The following is a 22590-nucleotide window of genomic DNA, read 5'->3' as shown; positions in this document are numbered from 1 at the left end:
CCTGTATTTTTCCAGCCTTCTTCATCTTCCTCCTAATACTGATGCTGCTAAAAATCTTCCAGCCAGAAAGAGGACAAGCAGGGAAAGAGGCGGCTGGTCATGAATTAAAGGCCTTCATAAAAGGAAGCTTTCTTTGTTAGGTGAGGTATATCTGTTCATGTCTGAGACCAGGCAACAAGCAGAACAAAGTATACACCAAAACTAGATTACTTGGAACTGGATTCCTTAGGATCAAGGATCCAGATGTAGCAATCAAGTGCCTATGGGAAAAGAGAAGGGTCAAGACTAGGTGGTGGCTGTACACTACAAAACAGAATACCACAATATGCCCACATGTAGGAAAACTCTCTCAATTGTATATATTACAGGATTTATATTTAATAGTTGTCCCTCACTTGTCCACTCAACTAGATGATCAGGACAAGACAGAAATGTGTACACAGGAAAACCTTTTTTCTATCCTACAGAAGTAAAGTATGAACAGTATATTCTTTTTTTAAAGAAACTTATTGAACAAGCTTTAAAACATATACAGTTTACAATATGGGATTCCTCAATCCCAGCAGTTAACATCGTAAACCCAAATATGTTTACTCAGACATAAAGGCCAATAAATTAAACTGGATTAACAGCAGGTGTGTCTGGGACTGCAACTTCAGATTATTTATTAGGAAACTATATGAACTACATCCCCACTATGAAGTAATAATACTTAAAAATGTTGACATTAATACAGGATTAGCGACTTCAAAATGATCATAGTGTAGATATTTTTATTTTCAATCACATGAGGAAATATTATCAATAATACTCCAACTAATTTATTTCCATTCTTATATCTCATAAAAATCATATCAACTGCTGCTACAAAACCAAATACTTTAATTTGCAATAATGAAAAAACTTTAATTCTAAACGATTTTAGATAAAATGCTTTTCACAGCTTTCTAAAAGCAGCACAATAGAATTTACAGAAAGATGCTTATAACCATGTATACTGTTAGGATGGAAATGGCAAAAATGAACTTACATAGCTCCATTTGTATAGACAGTATCACTTCCCTCCACATACTGCACCTGGGCTGGGTATACATGCTGTACTTGTTGTACAGTTTGTACTTGCTGAACCTGCAAATCAAAGAATCAGGTGCTTTATAAAGCAGGTTTTCTACCTGAACATTATATTGCTACTATCAGTAAAATCTCTTACAAAGCATATTACAATTAATTAAAAATACAAAATACATAAAACCATAAAATCAAGATGGAATACACAAATAATAAAAATAAGATGTAACAATTAAAAAAGCAACAGCATACAGAACCTTCTTTACAAACACTGTATATCAAACTTACTGAATATACTCAACTATAAGTTGAACCGATCTTGGATGGACTGTAGCAGGTCAGCCACTGAAAACCTGAAGCAGTCGATGAGAACTTGTCTAAAAGGTGGATTATGGTGGATTATGTGATCAATCAGAATAGAACCTGATCTAATCTGGACCTATGGTTATAGCAATGAAGGTGATATTAAGGTGATTTAATTTGTAGCAATGAAGACTTACCACTCTGAAAGAGGAATGTTAATGTCTGACTACCAACTAATATTTCACAACAATGTGCAGTTCTTTACTGGAACATCTGTGCACCGTGGGTTGCCATAATTGTCCACTTTTACCAGGGACAAAATGTGGAACAAATTCAAGACCAAACTGTAGGACAACTGCAGGACAAAACTCAGCCCAAAATGTAGGACATTGAAGAAAAATGGTGGACCTTAAATGTCCTACATTTTGAGCTGAGTTTTGTCCTGCAGTTGCCCTACAGTTTGGTCTTGAATTTGTCCTACATTTTGTCCCTGGTAAAAGTGGACAATTATGGCAACCTACTGGATTAACCTTTATCTCGCAGACATTGGTGAGTCCATGCAGAAGCGTGGATGAACTCTGTGTTAACAGGTCCTGTCGTCAGAATTAAGTCTGGCTTCATCTGAGGATGAACTTGTCTAGAGGCTTAAAAAATTGCCCAACTCCATGTAGCAGACTATCATCAACCTATAGGAAGGCTGAGGGGCTCCCGGCTGAATGAATTGCTGATTAAGGAGTCATGAAATGGAGACAGAAGACTTGGCAAGTAAAACCCTCTGGTATCTAATTTTGAGGAGAGAATTTTCTCCACAAAAAGGATCTGTCAAAGGAAAACAAACCTAAATTTTAAATAGTATAGTGGGCCCCCAGTATGTACTGGAGTTGGATTCAGGACTTTGCATGGATACCAAATCCATGGAAGCTCAAGTCACATAAAATATAATAGCATAGTAAAATGGAGTCTCTTATATAAAATAGTAAAATCACAGTTTGGTGTTGTTGTTTTGTTGTTTGTTTTGGAATACACACACACACACACACACACACACACACACACACGCTGTGGGCATAGGTGGCTGGTGTAAGTCCCTATATGGAGCTGTATGGTATATTAAATCTGAGGACTTGTGCTAGCAGAAATCAAGGCATAGGCACTAGGAAGTCCATTTTTCCAGCCTCAGAAGGCAGTAGACAATCATGTTGTTTGGACCAGACCTTGCCATGAAAACCCAGTCAAGGATAAGACACTCACCCACACAGCAGCCAACCTTATAACAACAGAATCATAGAATCATGGAGTTAGAAGAGACCACAAGGGCCATTATGTCCAACCCCCTGCCATGCAGGAAATCACAATCAAAGCATGCCCAACAGTATGCAAAGGAATCTTGTAGCACCCTGAGACCATTAAAAGAAAGATATTGGCAGCATGAACCTTCATGGCCTTGAGCCCAATTCATCATATAGACCTTGTCACAATGGGTCTATCAAGCCAGGGACTAGTTGAATGGCAAGCCCATCAGCAGGCATTCTTATTTAAAAAGTAACTATCTAGACAAGGTAAGAAGGTAATTGTGTTGTTATTTGTGGCAGATCGTTCAGGGCTCTATAGGTTGTCTGAATGGGATTTGAAGCAACCACTTAGCAGAAAAACCTGATTATATTGTTTTAAAACACTCATGGGGGAAGGGAGGGTTTCTCCTGGGATGGAGAGGAGGCTGTTTGTTTGTTTCTGATTAAGAATTTTTCTTAACCAGAATATAGGAGGTTAGGACCCTGTCTGCTGGGAAACGAGGGCAGGCTTTGAGGCCAAAATTATGGATAAGACAAATATAATAACTTAGAGATATGTAACAAATGATGCAAAGGATGAAGCAAAGGAAAATGATGCCAAAGAACTTTGCTATTTTCCTGCCCAGGCATTCAAAAAGACCAGAAGCAGTGCCACAGCAGAGAGAGTTAGTGCTTCTTTTATTTAGCTTTTTCCGGGATGACTAAGCTGTCTCCTTTTGCCAATCTATTCAGAAGGAGATGGTTCCTATTTTGATAAGAGTTAAGGTACACTACTTATATTGACCTATGGACTAGTTGAACCAGCTGTTTTGAATCAATTTTCACACTAAAATTTCTAGACTTATACATGAGTATATACAGTAAATTTTAGAATTTTCCTGAAAGTCAGAAATGGAGGGAAGCATGTGCACGTTCTGGGGAATGACATTATGTTACCTCCACAGAAAAGACATTATGCCTAGCACTCACCTCCATTTCAAATATCCTATGCAAGGACAAGATATCAGGATCTCAGATGTTGAGCTTAAGCTTTGAGAGGCTCATACAGATGTGAGAAAAGTGAGACTAACTGACATGCTGGTCTCACAAGTCCTTGCCTCTGAGCAGTTGGTAGGCAAAAACCATGATTGAATTCTGACATTTTATTAACCTGAAAAAAACCTAGTTCAAACCATTTAGGGCCTTAATATCAGCCCATTAAATCGGGCCAGCAAACAAACAGGCATCCAATATCTGGCACAGAATAGGGGAGACATGATAGAAATGTCTTATTCCTAATCCCTGCTATGTAGCTGCTGCACTCTATATCAATGGTTGTTTCCAGACTGCCTTAGATTAGGTGAAAACTGTTATAGCTTTGGCTGATATGCCAACTGCGCCCTTTTCCAGAGTCTGGGGACCTAAAAATGGTGGTGCATGTACTGGTAACCTCACAGCTTGATTTCTGTAATGCTCTCTACACAGGGCTACTGTTCTGCCTAGTCAAGAAGCTTCAACTAGTTCAAAACATGGCAGCCAGATTGGTCACTGGGAGCTCTAGGAGTGACCATATAACACCTGTTTTGAAATTCCTCCACTGGCTACCCATTAGTTTCCGGGCACCGTACAAGGTGTTGGTTATGACCTTTAAAACTTTTCATGGCTTGGGCCCAGCCTACCTACGGGAGCACCTTTGCCCATATAATCCGCCCCGCATGCTTAGATCCTTGGATAAAAACTTGTTGCCACCAATAGTCTTATTACAGTCTCTCAGTTGACCTTTTCTTCTGTTGCCTCTAAACTATGGAATGACCTGCCGGAGGAGATCCAGAATATCACTAATCTTGACTGCTTCAAAAAGGCGGTCAAGACAGATCTCTTCCAGCAGGCCTTCCCAGATTAATTTGACAGCTCCATCAACTGTTCATCTGCTTGATCTTGTTTATTGCTATTTATTTGAATCGCCATTTTGAATTTGAGGGTGGGTGGGTCCATGGGTTATAGGGTTTTAATGATATTAATTATTATTTTGTATTTTAATGTATTTTAATGCTGTTTTAATGTTGTAAGCCACCTTGATCCAATTGGAGAGGCGGGATATAGATAAATAAATTATTATTATTATCATAATCATCATTATTATCATTACAGTAATTTAATCTGGATCTAACCTGACCGTCTGATTAAAATAATAATTGTAAGCCGCTCTGAGAGCCTTTAGGACTGAAGGGTGGGGTATAAATGCTGTAAATAAATAAATAAAATAATGTGTTAATGAGGTAACATCAGGTTTTTCTTGGCCACTGATGCCTCCTGTACCTACATAAGCTTTGCATGCCTGCTGACTTATCTAGCTCTTTAGGGCCAGGGTTCAACCCCATTTCTCTATCAGGCTCAGCAGATTTCCCTGCTCACAGTACTTCTGTCCTCTCTGGATTACACTTCAACCTGTTTCCCCTTATTAATCTCTAAACTGCCTTCATATAGTTTGAAGGTTTCTACTGCTATTTAGGTTTGTTGAGCAGATCCTCAAAAACTGATGTGAAAAGACAGATAGGATTATCTAGGACAGATTTATGCAGTAAAATACAATCACACCATTATAATTATGAAAATACAACAAAACAATGTCATCCTCCCTTCCTCTACACGCACAAAAAAATTTAAAGCAGGTGCAGAACTGCCATAAAATGATAAACAAAAATTAACTAATTTGTTTGGAAGGTAGAGATCATTTCAAATTGAAGGACTTCTTTAAAAGAGTGACCCCAAAGTCAAGGCAACAGCTGAAAAAGCCCACCAACAACAATAAAAAAACACAATTTTAACAACGCTAGAATGTGGAGGAGATCCTTACAGGTGATGTCAAAGTCAGACAAGATTATGCAGTATCTGGTGATCTTTCAACTATACTGAATCTAAACTGTTAAGAACTGAATATTAGGCTTGCACATACAATGGGAACAAGTGCAGACTGAATAAAAGTAGTGTTATGTGCTAAAAACAACAGGTGCATCAGATACAGGGGCTCGACAGAACTTCCCCAAAAAGTGGGCTGGAGCCACCCGTTTTTGCTCCTGAGGGATGGCACAGCAGGCAAACCGCGCGGCGTCCCTCTGCACCAAAAAGAACGTGGAAAAACGGGTTCTTTTAGGTGCGCATGGCTGACACAACAAATGTGCCACTGGCACATGTCAATAATGTGAGAACAGCGCTGCAATGTCCATACGCGCACCATGCTTGCTTCATCATGGTGGCCCCCGTGTGGATGGGAGGCCGCCATCATGGCGGCTTCCATACAGACTAGGGCTTGGGAGTGTGCGTAGAATCAGCGCCAGGACAGCCCTTCCCACCCATTTGTACCAGGCCATAGTCTCTGAACCCTATCTAAAAACAGTCCTACTTACACAACATTGCAGTAGCCTAAACATGACATGATTTAACAGGTATAGTGAAGGAATAAAGAGCTAGAGTCGGGTGCCATCTCCATACTGATGACAATATTAATGAAAGCTCTGGAAGACCATATCTATTAAATACCATGGGGACAGAATTAAACTACCCCGAAAACTTCGTAAGCCAAAGATCGATGGAACGGTAGTTATAAGATGCATTCTAGAGCCAGCACAAAACAAAGCTTCCTAGACTTAGAGGTGGAACAGACGGGCAACGTCACGCCTCCAAGTTGCTCAGAAGCCAGCATTTTATGTCCTTCTGTTTCGGGCCTTAGTCTGACCTGCCAGTTCAGAAGTACCAAAGACTGCTTTGAGATTTGGCTGAACAACTCTGTCAGTGGCATCACTAGGGATGTGTAGATAGCACCAGGTGACACCCTAAAAAAAAGGGGGGGGGAGTGTGTGAAACCACTGCTCCTCAAACACCTACCTTTTGGCAGAAACAGGCTGTGGCATTCACCTGCTTCCCTTTAAAATGCTTTAAGAGATGGTAGGAGTGGAGTGAAGCTCAGTGGGACAAGAAAGGAGAGGCGCCGGAATTTTTTAAAATTCAAATTTCAAATTTTATTTTTTTTAATTGCATTTTTAAAAAAATATTCTTTTAACTTTTTCTTTAAAAATATCAAATTTTAAACAAATTTTATTTTGTATATGTAAATACATTTAGGTTTCGTGTATGATATTGTAATTTGAAGGTATAATTTTAATTTTGCTAGTTGTTATTTCACAGCTAATAGCATTACATTCAGCGATATATAGGAATTACAATTTACAAGTAATATTAGTGTAAAAAAGGATTACTAAGGATTCTGTATGGTATGAAATAGGAGGAGGTCAATGGGAGAGGTGACACCATGAGTTACCGCAACGGGTGACACCAATACTATTGACATCACTGCTCTCTGTGCATTGACTTCCTGGCCCCCAATCAAGTTGGAAGTCTGACGCAAGCAGGTTTAGATAGAGAATTTTACCCTAGAGAACTTAGAGCTCATCCACCATGAAAAGATCCAACACCCCCAAACTTCAAAATAGTAGAAGCCAATATGATTAAAATTATGAACATCACCAACTTTGTCCTCACAGTTCTCACAAGCTCAATCATGTGTCAGGTAGTATTAACAATAATTCTCTTTCATATTGCTATAAGGTGAATAGGCTGAACCCTATCAAAGTATTTTCTTCCACACCTCTGATGACATAGAAATCACTCCCTCTAATCTAGTTTTGAAAATACAACTTTAAAAAAACAAAAACAAATACTATCTATAATGAACAAGTAAATGTGTGATAGCAAACCTTTCTACTTGTTTTATTCCTAAATTAATTGTTCAAAAGTAGTTAGATCTATATTTCATAGTATTGTTGCACACGTTAGAATTTATGAAAGCCTTTAATTGACTGCATTGCAGCTGCAAGGGCCTCTTCTAATTTGTATATAATATCAGAAGCAGAAATGCAAGTCTTGTTAGTCATCACTTGCATAAGCCTATAAATATTATGTCTAATCAAATTTGAGACTCACCAACTAATGTAAAATTATTGTTATAAATAAATAATGGAGAGAAAATTTTAAAACCTATGCCTAACTGGCTTTATAGCAATAATACATGAATTGCTAAAATGTATGTATCTTTGGTATCTGTGTGTTTCCAAAGAAATACTCCATTTACTTACCATGGTGTACATAGATCACCTTTAAATGGGCTGCATAATAACATGCTAACAAATTAGGTACTTTTTTCAGAAGTTAGCCCAACACCTTTTTTCTAATGGTTTTTGATTCAGATTCTGGTATCTTCCTTTCCCATATAAATTCTAAGAATACAGCATACAGTATGTCATCTCTTTAAGGTACTTTAAGAAACCAGCAGTTCAAAAATAAAATACATATTAATTTGGGTAGTAGAATCTCTACCCCTTCAAGATATTCCCATAATTAAACGCTAGTAATCAATGTGGTACAGTTTTATCTAATTTAGCCAAACACCTAAGTACTCCTCTAGCTTATCTATCCATCCAATTCTACAGTTCATTAAGATCACATTTACGATTTCTTGAAGAATGTTACATGCCAAATATTTTGAACAATATAACTTGACATGCTTCTAAAAGCTGGTACAGTTATGTGAAATGCTGACACAGACAAGCTGACTTTCTCTAATAAACCAATTGTGATCAATTGTGACCATTCAAAATTTGTTGGATTGGAATACGTGAAAGTTGCACATTTTCTTCTCACAGTTGTGCCTAGGCCCAAGTTTTACAATAATAAACTATGTTGGTTCCAAATGTTGTCATATTTTGCTTCCAGACAATCAAATATAGTTTATATAGTTACGGGACCACTTTGGACCCCAAGGAGAACTTGAAGGGCAGCACATCCTGGGGAAACAAAAAAGATTTCCTGTCAATACTTCTCATTTCCGGGGGGGGGGGGTGGTTAGACAATTTATCTATGTTTTGCTCTCTCTAAGGTCCAGGAGACTTTTTCCCCAATGGGAGGTAATCTGGAATCAACTGCTACATCAGAAACTATTGGGGGGGGAAATTGGCTTCTTCTAAGTCTAAAACATGGGGAAAACATGCCAGAATTGCCAACTTTACTCCAGGAGGAAATTAGGAGCATTAAAAATAAACAACTTAACACAAGGGGTCTGCTTGCAGCCAAGCCACACTTTTTTCATCTGTTGGCCAAGTTTGTGCTATGAAATGTAATTTTATGATGATGCAGCTGTGTCTCTGGCATGATATGCAGCCATCAGTGATGCATACTGGGACATTGAGCATGATGTCCTGTTGTGCAATGGAACCAATAATGCAAAGGGACTCATAATGCAACAGGCACACTGTTAGCTCTTTGCATACAGTCTGCCCTTCTTATACATGGATTTTTTATACACGGATTCAAGCATACACGGTTTGAAAATGTTTAAAAAAAGTATAAATTTCAAATATCAAACCTTGATTTTCCATTTTTTATAAGGGACACCATTTTGCTATGTCATTATATTTAATGAGACTTGAGGATCCACGGATTTTGTTATTCACGGGGGAGCTTGGAACCAAACCCCAGCGTATAACAAGGGTCCACTGTAATTATTACAACGGCATAGCTATGTCTCCACTCTCTTCCTGAGAATATGAATGTTGGGCAATGGCGAAATTCAACTTTACATTATCTTAAGTCAGTTTATGATGACACAGCATCTCAACAAAATGCCAACCATTGCTTATATCTACTTAGAAATTTATAGTTTCTAGATTAGGTGACTTTTGTGGGTGGAACAATGGGTTGTCATTTCCAATCACATGAAAACATAATTAATGAGAAAACCATGACTTTGTCTCAAATTCTACTTTGTCAGCCAATTTCACAAGTCTGTTTGTTAATTCTACATAATGCCAAATTATAATTACACTTACAAAACCATAATTTGGTATACATATGAATTTATTTATTAAAGAGTGTTTTGCCCCTTGTTAATGGTCAGTTCCCCTTCAAGATGTTTCAACAAATATATGGTCTTTTGCAATAACTGTGTTGTGAATTGTTAAAAACTGAATAATAAAAACCAGATTTATACGATCATTTATTCTAATTATTCTGCTGCATGGGATTTGCTTTCAAAATCACAGCAAACAAAATCACTTTGAAATTCATATACATTTTTATTACATACCATAGATTTATACATGAATACTACCCTAAAAGATTATTACTATTCAAATGTTATTCTTAAAGATAATAGTAGTAAATATGAAGTTGGCCTGCTAACAGCCAATAATGTACATCATTCCAAGAAATGCCAGGTGGAGGCGGTGTACTCTGTATCCACAAATTCAGAGACAGAATAATATTCTAGTGCTAAAGTGCTTTTCAATTACATGTCTGTGCACTCTAATTGGATTGTGTAAAACTGTCATCATCATATTCCATCTATTTATTTTATTTTTCTATACGAGTATATTTAAAAGCCTTTAAGACAATTTATTCCTCTGATATATATATATATATATATATATATATATACCCTGACTAGAAAAATAAATGCATAATTTTAGTGAAATATAAGATATCTTCTCATATAGTTAATCCAGATATTGTGCAATACAATTTCCATACAATCAGATCAATTTATTTCTACTACTCCAACTTGCCTGTGAAGTATTTCTGTTATAAATCTGACTACAGCTTTATGTAGAATCTTAATCCAAAACAAAAGATGGCAAGAAACACAAAATGTACAATAAACAGCAGGGGAAAGATAAATAGGTGAGAAAAGATGAACATGAATCCTCCCTCCCCCCTCCCCTGCCAGATAAAAGAAAAAACACAACACAATTGGAAACTGTCAAATATCACCCCCATCTCAATCCACAGGGAAAGCAGAATATCAGAAAGAAATACTAAATGAAAGAGCAGTAGAAATAACTGTATTCGTGTTACAGCAAAAAAGAAAAAAAAGGTCTTAATAACTGCTGATTTATTCAGTATTCAATGATGATTCCAAGAACTACAAAAGATGAAGGAAATGTGCTGTAACAGTGATGGCGAACCTATGCCAGGTGTGCCGGAAGTGGCACTTTGGGCCATTTCTTTTGGCATGGGGCGAGGGAGAAGGCGGAAAAGGCACATGTATGCCCATTCCTCCTCCTCCTCCTTGCCTTTTCCTGGCCTCCAGCTGTCTCTCGGAGACAGCTGGAAGCCAGAAAAGGGCGCTCTGGAGAAGGAACCAGAGTCCTAACTTTTCCATGTTCTTTTCTTTTTGGAGATTATTTACTGGTAGCTTCAGTGTGATAGATATATCTTTTACTATCTGAGTTGTTTCAAGCATTCTTGATATTTTTGCTTACTGTATTTTATTATGACCATTTCTTCTTACAGTAATTTACTAATGGTTCCCATTCAGTTTTTATTGAATCTATTGATTTCTCATTTATCCATTTTGTTAATCTGTCCATCTCTATGTTATCAGTTGCTTTTTCTAACCAGTTGTCTAATGTGGGTATGTCATTTTGTTTCCATTTCTGCACTAAGAGTATTCTGAAGAGTATTCACTAAGAGTATTCTTAGTTTTACATAAATGCGCTTGCTTTGAGGAGGAGTGTACACAATTCCAGCAAGCTAACATAGAACATATGGCAGCAACTAAACAAAAGCAGAGGACATGTCAGAAAGTCTATCTTAAAAGGTTGATAGTGGATGTTTCCTCTCACACAGGTTGCTGCAATATTCACCTCTGTGGACAGAGATAGAGTTATATCTCAGTTAACAAAGTTGATATGTTACTGGGTATTATGTCTTTAAGAAAACAATTGGGAACAGAGGTACAAATTATATGAAAAGAATAGGGATAGGTTCCTACATCACAAAAAGGAAGCATAGTTTAACATGTTTCAACAAGCTTTGAATCCAAAACTAACCACAGCACCTGTGAAATGAAACAATTGCTTCAGGTAACCCTTGCATAAGTAAATAAAAACATTTTGAACATTCTAAGGGGCCACTGCATCCAAAGTACATCCAATGATGACTTTTTTCTTTCACCAGTCTCCACTTTTCTTATGATTTCAATTTTGGTAGCCAAACTTACAGATGTATGCTTTTTTCACTTCCTGGGGTAATCAGTGAGGTAGGCTTATCTGCTCTTTGTTATCTTTTTTCTCTGTTTTGCTGTTTTCACATGCTCTGCAAAATATTCTTCTAGAGGTATCTGTTGTTCACTTTTCCTGTTGTAGGCAGACACACACAGCAATAGTAGGAAAAGCTAGAGTCCCATACTTTCCCTCCACAAGCTTTATTGACATTGTTTACTGCAGACATACTGCTGCAACCCAACATCAGATGTCTAGGAGGGTGGTGAAGCCTTCCCAGTGCTGATGTTGCTATGAACCTTCTAGCTGCAGAGAGGATGAGGAAAAAAAGGACTTGGGTGACCATAAAAAATACTTTGTAAAAGTTTCTTTGGCCCCATACAGACAGGCCAAAATAAAGCTGCTTCAGGTCACTTCGCAGGTATGCTGTTTAAATGATGCATGCATGCTAAGAGTCCAGAAGCCGCACAAAAGCCACAATCCAGTCCTAAGGACTGGAGCACAGCTTTGGCGCTGCTTCTGGGCTCTTAAGATGTGTGTGTCATTTAAACAGCATACCTCCAAAGTGGCCCAAAGCAGCTTTATTTTGGCAGCCTGTATGGGGCCTTTGTCAGTGAGCTTTGTTTACTGTGGTATCAAAACTGAAAGGCTGCATCCACACTGTAAAAACAATCCAGGATAATACCACTTTAATTACCATGGCTTATTGCTATGGAATTCTAGGATATTTCAATGCTATGAAATATCTCACAAAACGATAGTTTTGTGAGCTATTAAGCCTCCTCTGTCAGAGAGCTATGATGCCACAACAAACTACAAGTCCCAGAATTCCATAGCATTGAGCTATGGCAGTTATAGGTTGTATTGACCTGTATTATTTCTGCAGTATGGATGTAGTCAAAGAGAAACTGCTGTCAAGATTCTTTTGCAAAAGAAGATGATGCAAAAGAAATCTTTCTGCTCTGCACATATTGTGTCTGCAAAGTCTCATCCAGCAGAGCTGTTCAGGGTGGTAAGGGATCTAACTCAGATACCTGCCACCCAGAACCCTGCTGTTATGCATTGAACAACCATTTTGCAGATAAAAGCTCTCAGATAAGAGCTGACCTGGACGCTGGCATTACTGCAGAAGTGATAGGAGAGGTATCCAGCAACTCCATGCACTATTTTAGTACTGGATCAATTTGACTCTGTGAGTACTGAGGTAGTGGACAAGCTCCTTGGCAGTGTGAAAAAAACAACTTGCTCTCTCGATCCTTGCCCTTCATGGCCGGCTGTCCAGGGTGGAGAAGTAACAACGATGCTTTTAAGACACATAATTAACGCATCTTTCAAGGAAGGCCGATTTCCAGCCTGTGGTAAAGCCGCTTCTGAAGAAGCCTTCTCTTGACACCCCTGGACAAACCAAATATAGGTCAGTCTCCCATTTTTGAGCAAGGTGATAGAGAGCCATTGCCATTCAACTCCAAGTAGTCTTGGATGAAACAGATAATCTAGATCCATTTCAAACTGGCTTTAGGACAGGATAATGTGTCGAGGCTGCTATGGTTGCCTTAGTTGATGATCTCCGTCTGAGTATCAACAGAGGACGTGTGACCCTGTTGGTATTCTTGGACCTCTCAGTGGCCTTCAATACCATCTACCATGGTATCCTTCTGAAACGCTTGAGAGAGTTGGGAATCGGGGGGCACTGCATTCCAGTGGTTTCAAACCTATCTCTTGGGCAGAATCCAAATGGTGATGCTTGGAGACAGTTGCTCCTCTAAGAGGGAGCTTAAATCTGGTGTCTCTCAGGGTGCCATTCTGTCTCCAAGCTGGCACAAAGCCAGCACAAAGAGGTGGTCTGTTTTGCTCCTTCCTTTCCTAGTCAGAATCCTTAAACCCTTTGGCTCTCTCTTCACCCTCCCTACTGGCTTGTCAGATTCCCTGTCTGAGTCTCTATAAGGCTCAGTCAGATTCCCTATGTGATTCTTACTCAAGAACTCTCTCAGCTGCTTTTATATCCTCTCCTTCTCCACCAGACCGTCCCTCCCTTCCCTGCCAAGAAGCCATGTCTGCCCAGTGACTTTGTCACAAGGCTATACCCAAGCCATAAAGGGCTTTATAGGCCATAGCCATCACTTAGAATTGTGCCTAGAAATGAACTGGTAGCCAGTGAAGCTTTTGCAATATAGAAGTTGTATGCACCTTGTAACCTTGTAGCCGCAGCATTTTTTATCCATTGATGTTTCTGAAAAGTTTCCAAAGCAGTAACAACTTAAGAATGTCTTATAGTAATCCAAATGTGATGTAATCAAGGCAAGATGATCTGATATCTTTAAGAATGGGTACATATGGCATACATAACAGCTTGAACTATGCAAACCAAATCCTGGCCACCAGGAATATCCAGGAATATCCCCAATCCAGGAATATCCCCAACAAACCAGAGATTTCAAGGGAAGTGTAACCCCACCCAGCACAGGCTGAACCCGTTCCTAGATCTGCCTATCAACTTACCAAAAGCATGTTACACAAAACCTATTTCTGAAAACTCAAATTAGTTTAACATTAATTAAGGTTTGTAAGCTCAATTTAATTACATTTGGTGAAATCATTTTCAAATAAAGAAGTCTTTCTTCTCAAAAGAAAAATTGGCATAATTTAGTTGTCTGAAATGCTTGCACTATCCATAAATCCCTGCCATTTTCGGCATATACAATGGGCCCTCCTTATACAGTACACGGATTTGCCATCCGCTGATTTGAGCATCCGCGGATGGCAAGCCCATATTGTCTCCAATGACAAAGCACATGCAGCTGTGCCATCATTGGGGACAAAAGTCCCTCCTCCTTCTTCCTTTCTCTCCTCCCTCTCCCCCTCCTTACTTGCTTACTTGCTTCCTCCATGGCTTCTTCCCCAGCTTGCCTGTGGGGGCAAAGTTTGCCACCCAGTCAACCAGATCAAGGCTGAGGCTGGGGCTGAGGTTTAAGCCTCGGAGCCCCGTTCCCAAGCCTAGCAGCCAGGACACAGCCTCTGGGCTCTGAAACCCAAGTCCCAGCCCTGGTCCTGACTCCCTTGGAACCCCGTTGGTCTCACTGCTTTAGGTATCTGTAGGAGGGGTCCAGAACAGATCCCCATGGATCCACTGTACTGCCTTATTGCCCCGTGTATAAGTCTACCCAAGATTTTGGAGTCCATTTTGTGAGATAAATTTCTCAGTCAGTCAGTCAACCTTTATTACGCGTAGAAAAACAACATGCATTTACAATAAAACTTCAGGATTGTTAAATAAAATTTAAGCCATAATCTTGTTGCCTCCACCAGAAAATTGGCCATTAACCTGGTAATATGTGGGTTCCAATCTTCCAATAAGTATTTCATTGATAACCCATCCAAAGAGATATTCATTTCACTTATAGTCAAGTATATTTGGTAAATGTCTCAATAACCAGTCTTCCAAATTAAGCCTGTGTTTGCCTTCCAAAGACCAATCACAAAACAAAACTTGGTAAATGCAAAATATAAAGGAGAAATCGTGTGCTATGAGAAAGCAACATTTTTCATCACCTGAGGGTGCAGCTCTTCTAAAAATGTATGCTAAATATATTGGCTATTTTGCTCTTGAGCTATGGTCCCTAAATAGCATAGTTTTGTCTTGTTTTGTCCATCTTCAGATCTATTAGTTAGGGAGTAGAGTCTCATCCCATCTCACTCCAAATTCTATATTATATAAAAGCTCTTATTTTTCTTGAAGAAATCTGGGCTTAGGGCATTGGGAGTGTTCTTCCCTTAATTAGCAACCTCATCTTGCTGCACTAAGGAACAGAAATGTGGTAGTCCTGGTGAGGGCATTTAGCCATTTCCCCTTGTACCATTTGCCCAATATAAGCACACAGAGCCCCATTACCCTGAAGTGCTGTTAATTACCAGGTGTAGGTAAAGAGACAAACTTACCTACATTTTACTTTTCCTCTCTACAGAATTAACAGCATTTACAACCTAATAATAGGTCTCATGAATGGCATCTGGTTTGGCATTTAGTGTTACACTGCTTTGTGAGAAAATGTGCATATTATTTGAACCATGGCATTAGACCTAGTGAGAAACCTGAGATAACGCAACAGATGGTGACATGGTGGTGAGGCTACAGAGGGTAAGCAGGCAGCCTGAATAAATGGAGAAATATGTGGGCAACCATTCCCTGGATGACATATGTGCCTCTGTCATGCAGCTGTTACAGGTTGAATAACCTGTAAAAGCAAAACATTTTTGCCACCCTGTTATGTAGGTGGACTAAATTGGCACGGCTCTAAAATAACTTTGTTTTTTGATATTTTATATCCTTACTTTATTCAAAGCTGACAAACACCTACCTGTTGTTGGACTGGTAACTGTTGTACCACCTGGGTGGGCACAGCTGCTTGGCCAGCTACAGAAGTCTGTAAAGTCACTGTCGAGCCTGTGTCCGACCCAGTCTCTGACGTCTGCATTGTTGTTTCTGTATAAAATTTAAACATATGTACATTTAAGTGCTGTGCTCTTTTTGTACTTTTCATCTCTTGTTCTCTTAAAACATAAACTATGTTTTAGTTTTAAAAACTAATTAAAATTTGAAGTACCATTATACCTTGAAGTACCATTTTGCTCCACCCATTTTACAGTCCTGCTCCAAGCAGCACTGCATCCCCCAAACTGTGGAAGAAACATGATCTATTATTGTTATCACTTGTTCTCTGAATGCTGTGTCTTGTCAAGTTACATCACACTGTCCCAGAGACAAATTAAGTTTTTTTAATTGAGAGAGAGAGAGAGAGAGAGAATATTATTTTCCCCTTTAACTTTTAATTTTTTAAAATCTTTTACAATTTACTCAAAATGATCCCTTTAACCTCTAGGAGTAGGAAGGCAAGTTTAACATGTTTTTGCCTCTCTGGACTGCTTCAGGCAGTTTATTCCCTGGTTTTTTAAAGCCCAAAGGCTTCAAACTCCATCACTGAGGGAAGCTATAAAGGGCCCCTCTTTGCAGTCCTTCTATCAGCAAGCAATGCAGACATGCGTTTGAAATTGGCATTTAAGAATGGGCTGTAAGAGGGTGGTGTACTACGTTAAATTGTACCATTTTAAATGTACAATAAAGGGTACTGAGTTGTTTTACACTGTACTGCTTTCACTGTATGTTTTAAATTGTTTTCATATGTTGAATAGTTTAACTATTTCAATCTTGTTTTACTTATTTTGTAAGTATTTTAATTTATAAGTCACCTTAAGTCCCAATCTTGGGGAAAAGGTGGGATACAAATAAAGATAATAAATTCCAGGGGGAGCTAAAATATGGTAAAATCTCCTCCACATCTCTTACAGGGCAAGGGAGGGGAGGAAAATATCCTCCCCGTTTGGTGGGACAGAGGATCTTGGAGGCCTCAAAAATAGCCCTAAGGAGCTGCATGAGTCCCACAGGCTGTACTTTCCCCACTCTTGATCTAGTGTGATTTGGTGCTTAGTTTTACTGCTATTTTCTCATTCTTCCCTTTTTCTCTCTTCATACCTTCTGCGGTGAAACCTTAAAAATATTTTCCTTTGAAGCGAGCAAAGAAAAACACACCCACTGCTAGGGCACTGAACCAGCCTTTGCTTCTCTTCTGCATTATTTCCATCAAGTCAGATGTCTATGGGAAGAACTGTGTGGCAGGAAAAGATCTGTCCTGATTATTATCTGCTCTGCTCACAGACTCATCTATGTATGGGGAGGGGATGCTTCTGAGGAGTTCTCACTCTTTGTTCCATCATGAAGAATGAAACAACTAGAACTACATCAGCAAGAAAGGAGGGCAATTCCATTCAGAGCCCTCCTGAGAGGATTCTAACTTCCATCAAGCCAACTGCCTACAAACAAGGCAGGAGCAGACCTGACCGCCTGGTTAACGTATGGCTGTCTGTCCACTCTGCTCTCAAAGTGATCAGGTACAGAGCCATAAAGCTGGGATTTGGTCATTTATTATACAGAGTTGATTTGATTTCAGTCGTGATTTAAATAATGATTCTTAAGTAAACGATCCACTTCTCAGTTTTAATGAGTTAAGGCACAGTTTAAATATCCAGTGAGGAAGACTCTATTTCAAAATCATTTTTACTAGAATGACACTGTGGTTTAATATAACTTTACTGCATATTCAGAAGTATAGGCTTCAGCAGAAAGTAAATACAGTCAGCCCTCCATATCCACGGATTTTTTTATCTATGGATTCAAGCAGCCACAGTTTGAAAATAATTTTAAAATATATAAATTCCTAAAAGCAAACCTTTATTTTGCTATTTTATATAAGAGTCACTGTTTTACTATGTCATTGTATTTAATGGGACTTGAGTATCCATGGGTTTTGGTGTCCACAGGGGGGTCCTGGAACCAAACCCCAACAGACACCAAAGGCCCACTGTACAACTACTACTACTACTACTTATTTTATTTATACCCAGCTCTTCAGCCAAGGCTATCAGAGTGGCTTACAGTTTGTTAATTAGACATTTAGACATTTCCTGCCCTCTGGCTTACAATCTAAAAAAGACAAGACACAAAAGGAGAAGAGAAAAGCAGTGGGGAAGGGGGAAAGTCCAGCAGATCTGCTCTCCCTTGGAGGCCTGTTGGAGCTGGCTTGCCTTCCTCTCCCTCAAGATGGTGGATTGAGGGAGGGCCTTCTTCTTTCAGTATGCAATTATAGAGAATGCTAAGATTAATTTTTAATTCATCAAAAAACGATCCCTTGCATTTACAGCCAGACTTTTCCTTGTTCAACTCTATGTCATCTTCCCAGATTTGAACTCATCTGTTTTTGCCCTTAGAAAAAGCCAAAGTTAAGAAACAGGAAGAGAGAGGGAGGGAGGGAGAGAGAGAATAAATACATGTGCATTTCATGTACCCCACATACAGAACCAGACTGAAGAGGTAAACCTCCATCTCCATAACTGCTGTTAATACCGTAAAAAATATAACTAGAAGTTGTATAATTAGTATTCATTATGGGGTGAAACAGACAGGCATCCAAGAGCGTTCATATTTTCTTTTCTTTTTCTCTTGTGTTCTGCTGCTCTAGAGAATAGGGCGCAGAAAAAAATGGATGCAAGCTACAGGAAAAGAGATTCCACATAAACATTTGGGGGAGCTTCCTAACAGTGAGAGCTGTTCGACAGTAAAACATGCTCCCTTGGAGACTGGTGGAGTCTCCTTCTTTGGAAGTCTTTAAACAGAGGCTGGATGGCCTTCTGTTGAGGATGCTTTGATTATGAGTTCATGCATGGCAGGGGGTTGGACTGGACTGTGATCTCTTCCAACTATGGAATGTGATGGAAAGAAGTATTTAAGATGGAGGGAAGGCTCAACTATATGGGAAAACTCTCCTTTCAACCCTCTTAGCAGGCATGAGAGATTTATTTTTGGGGTGAGGGAGATGAAGAATTAAAATTGAGAGTCCTATACAAACACACACACTTTCCTCTCCTATAGTTTGTGAAGAGTCAAGAGATTGCAAAATAATTTTATTAGTTCTAATATATAAGAAGTCAGCATGTAGATCTAATACATCAGTTCCAGTTCCAACTTATGTATACCAACTGCATGTGCCCATAGGAAAGATATGACCAACCTCAGTCCATCCATGCTTGGCTAATGTGGCTGTCAGGTGTGTCACCAGCAACAGATGCTTATTTGACAAAAGACCTTTTTATTCTGCCTAATTAAGCAGCTGGACACACCCACCTGTTAACTGGGCTGCTTTATACAACCAGCACTAGCAGAATCACGTGAATGTAGAGATTGATAGGCCAAATTCTGAAAGAACACTAATTAACCCTTAGCAGAGGAAAAGAATATCACACTAACCCAGGGGCTGGTTGTGCCAAGATGAGCATTTCTTCAATTTAAGCAATAATGTTTAGAACACATGTTTCATTACAAAACTTCTCTCCCCCAACACCTTTTGAAAAAGTTGGTCAGGGGTATTTAATACTCTGTAGATGCACAGTAGGGAACCCTACTTCTGTGCTTTACATACTAGAAAGCCTTGTTTTACAATCTGATCCATCAATTACCTAGTGAATCTCATAGTGCAAATATGCCATCTTAATAGTAACTATTTTTAGCAAGCTCTTTCATCAGCGACTAATTTGCTATTCTAAACACCAGCATTTGCAAAGTCTTGTTATATCACAACTGCTTTATGTCTACTCTAAATGATACAGGTATTTAATTTAGTACATAAACTAGAAGTTTATAATTTACATTCAAGTACTTTTAATATTTTTTTCTTTTAAACAAGAAAAAACATCTCTAGTGAACAGTAAATTTATCATACCGAAGCAACAGTTTTTAATTGCAGAATATATATCGATAAAGAGACAAAATTTTACAGTGTTTTTCATTCTGTAAAAGTAGCATTGTTAGAATTTTTAACTATAGCTAAATGTCTTAGTACAAAAATACAAGGTTTCTATAAAAGAAGCATGTGTTGATCACTGCTGAAGAATGACATTAAAAAACATTTTGAGCACTGGGAAATTATTTTATAAATGTGAAATTCAGTAAGTGGTCTGAATGGCAGCTTTGCATCTAATGGATACAAAATATATGTAAGCCATAGTAAAATTATAAGGTTGGTGACTTTTGCTTAGAGGACTTAGTTATTAACAGGTGATATAAAAACATAAATAACAAACACACACATACCACTGGTTTTAGGTCTAATGTGATAATGATTTTTTTAGGCTTGCTCAGCAGTGCAAAAAAAAATCCTCTCTAAGGTGGTGTCACAAGAAGGGCCTTCAAAAACCATACCTTCACTTTCACACATTTTCTTTTAAAAAGGTTCTAAGCCAATGAACAGCATGTTACAAACATGATGGTGTCAAAATGTCACACAGCCACTCAGATATGGCAAAAATTGGTAGGCAAATGAGGAGGCAATGCCAGGCAACCAGGTCAATGTTCCCTCTCTTCTTATGCTCCCCGGCTGGTTTTACTGAACACCAATCCTGTGCAGCCAGCCTTTTGCCCTGATCCACTTCTTCTGGTTTATACATGGGACTTGTTGGGGATGTGTTTAACATTGAAAGTAAAGAAACAACACTGAATGGGTTGTTAAGAAACCTGTAAACTACTGTCTATAATGCAGATACAAAAGAGAAATGAACTGATTCAACATACCAAGTGGCACTGAAGAACAACCCTATCCCCAACCCTTCCTACAGTTCTGATACGCTAAGGGACTGCAGCCAGCAGAATAATGGTAAGTGAACAGTAAGAGGGAATGGCATGGGAAATGCATTACATCAGTCTACACATGAGGCAAGCTATGGCCTGGAGAAGATTATGTCTCCCTGTTCATCTGTGTGCTAGGACTAGCAGCTGAGGATAATGTCTGGATAATAATTATAGAAATTATAGAAGTTAAAATGCCCTACATAATTTCTTCCTATACTGATCCCCCCCAAGCCTTTTCAAGAAATTAAAATATAATCTAGCTGTATACTTAAAATACAGGTTTTAAATATTTATGGTTTTAAATTGAAACAGTTTACTTTAAATGTTTAGATGTATTGAAGTTGTTTCATGACTGAAAAGAAAAGAATTATAATCGTGTACATTTTCCATACTTATCCTGCTGCAGCAAGAGAGAACAGTAATTAATACTAGCAATTAGCAACTGAGCTCTGTATTGGTAACATGGGAAGCTGCAGGAATAATTCTTTTTAATGAAAAGACTATTTTGAGGTCATTTCTGTAAATTTATGTAACCTGTATTTAAAAACCTGTATTTATTTTAAAAATAAGTTTGAATTAAGATGCTAACAGCTATCAAAATTAAGACTGATTTATTACACAACTGCCAATGCAAATACCTGTACTATGCAATTTAGTATAGAACAGAGCCACCAGAAATTGCAACAGGGAACAGTCTTTTGATGTTCCCAAAATATCCAAAGTTAAAGTTCCCGAGAAAAGTGATCAAAATATTTTTGAGTGATAATTTGGATTTTAAATACTCTTATGCTATATTGCTATTAAAAAATATCATGGTGGTAAAGAAAATGTGGTTTATAACTTCTTAAAAGGTTACTAAAACAAACTTATACCCACTTTTTAAAAAGTGGACCAGGAAGACAGCATCCATACCATCCATTCAGAACCAAAGCAATAAGGAAAAGCTAAATCTAAATAAATTACAAAAGCCAACATACTTTTTATCAGGTGTACTTTAACATATCACATTCCATTCTAGAAAGTAAGACAGAAAACAGGAATACACAAACAAAAAAAGGTGTGGTTTTTTTTAAAAAAATAATAATCTGACAAAGAGGGATTTTAAAATTTTGGCTGAATTTGGTAGCCAAGCCAAAATGACTGGTCACCAGGCCCTTGTTTCCACAACCCCCAATATAATCCAATACATATCTACTGTGGAGTACATCCCAGTATATTCAATGGGACTTGCTCCCAGATAAATGTGTCTTATATTTATGCCACTGTTTTCATACCATTAAGGTTGCTTTAATGTGTTATCAAGTGTCACTGAGTTCTTAACGAATTTAAGAGAAAATCATCATTTCTTTACGGGATTTGCTTCTATTTCTAGTAGAGCCCATAGTTTTTCTGCATTTTCCCCAGAAGTGGAAATGTTTGCCTCAAATGAAATGAGTCACAATATTTAGTAACATGTGGTAGAGTAGCTTCCTAGCTCCCCATGAAATGCCATGATACAAGTAAGGATTTTGCCACTCATGTTAACCTTCATTTTGCCAACTTTTTATCAACTGAAACACAACTGAGCCATGAAAGACCCAATTTTGAACAACTTTTAAGGTCTTAAGTGTGATTTTTTTTAAAAAAAGTTGTTATTGACTGCCTTTGAGTTCACCTCAATTAA

At 38.3% G+C, this 22590-nt stretch overlaps 1 protein-coding gene across 3 annotated transcripts in view; it reads right to left on the bottom strand.

Moving 5' to 3' along the window:
* Positions 1–22590, bottom strand: part of RFX3 (regulatory factor X3) — a 183611-nt gene that overhangs the window by 79771 nt on the left and 81250 nt on the right. For 2 of the 3 annotated variants that reach the window (XM_042453967.1, XM_042453969.1), the window contains exons 2-3: positions 16051–16175; positions 1031–1128 (exon numbers count right to left, since the gene is read on the bottom strand). In XM_042453967.1, the coding sequence (XP_042309901.1) occupies positions 1031–1128; positions 16051–16167 (215 nt within the window). In that variant the 5' untranslated portion in view covers positions 16168–16175. Of the gene's footprint in view, positions 1–1030; positions 1129–16050; positions 16176–17222; positions 17491–22590 lie in introns of those variants that run through there. The other variant, XM_042453968.1, reaches the window with a different exon arrangement.

This window comes from Sceloporus undulatus, chromosome 2, assembly GCF_019175285.1.
Source record: "Sceloporus undulatus isolate JIND9_A2432 ecotype Alabama chromosome 2, SceUnd_v1.1, whole genome shotgun sequence".
NCBI lineage: Eukaryota > Metazoa > Chordata > Lepidosauria > Squamata > Phrynosomatidae > Sceloporus > Sceloporus undulatus.
This window is presented reverse-complemented; position numbering and strand designations above follow the sequence as displayed.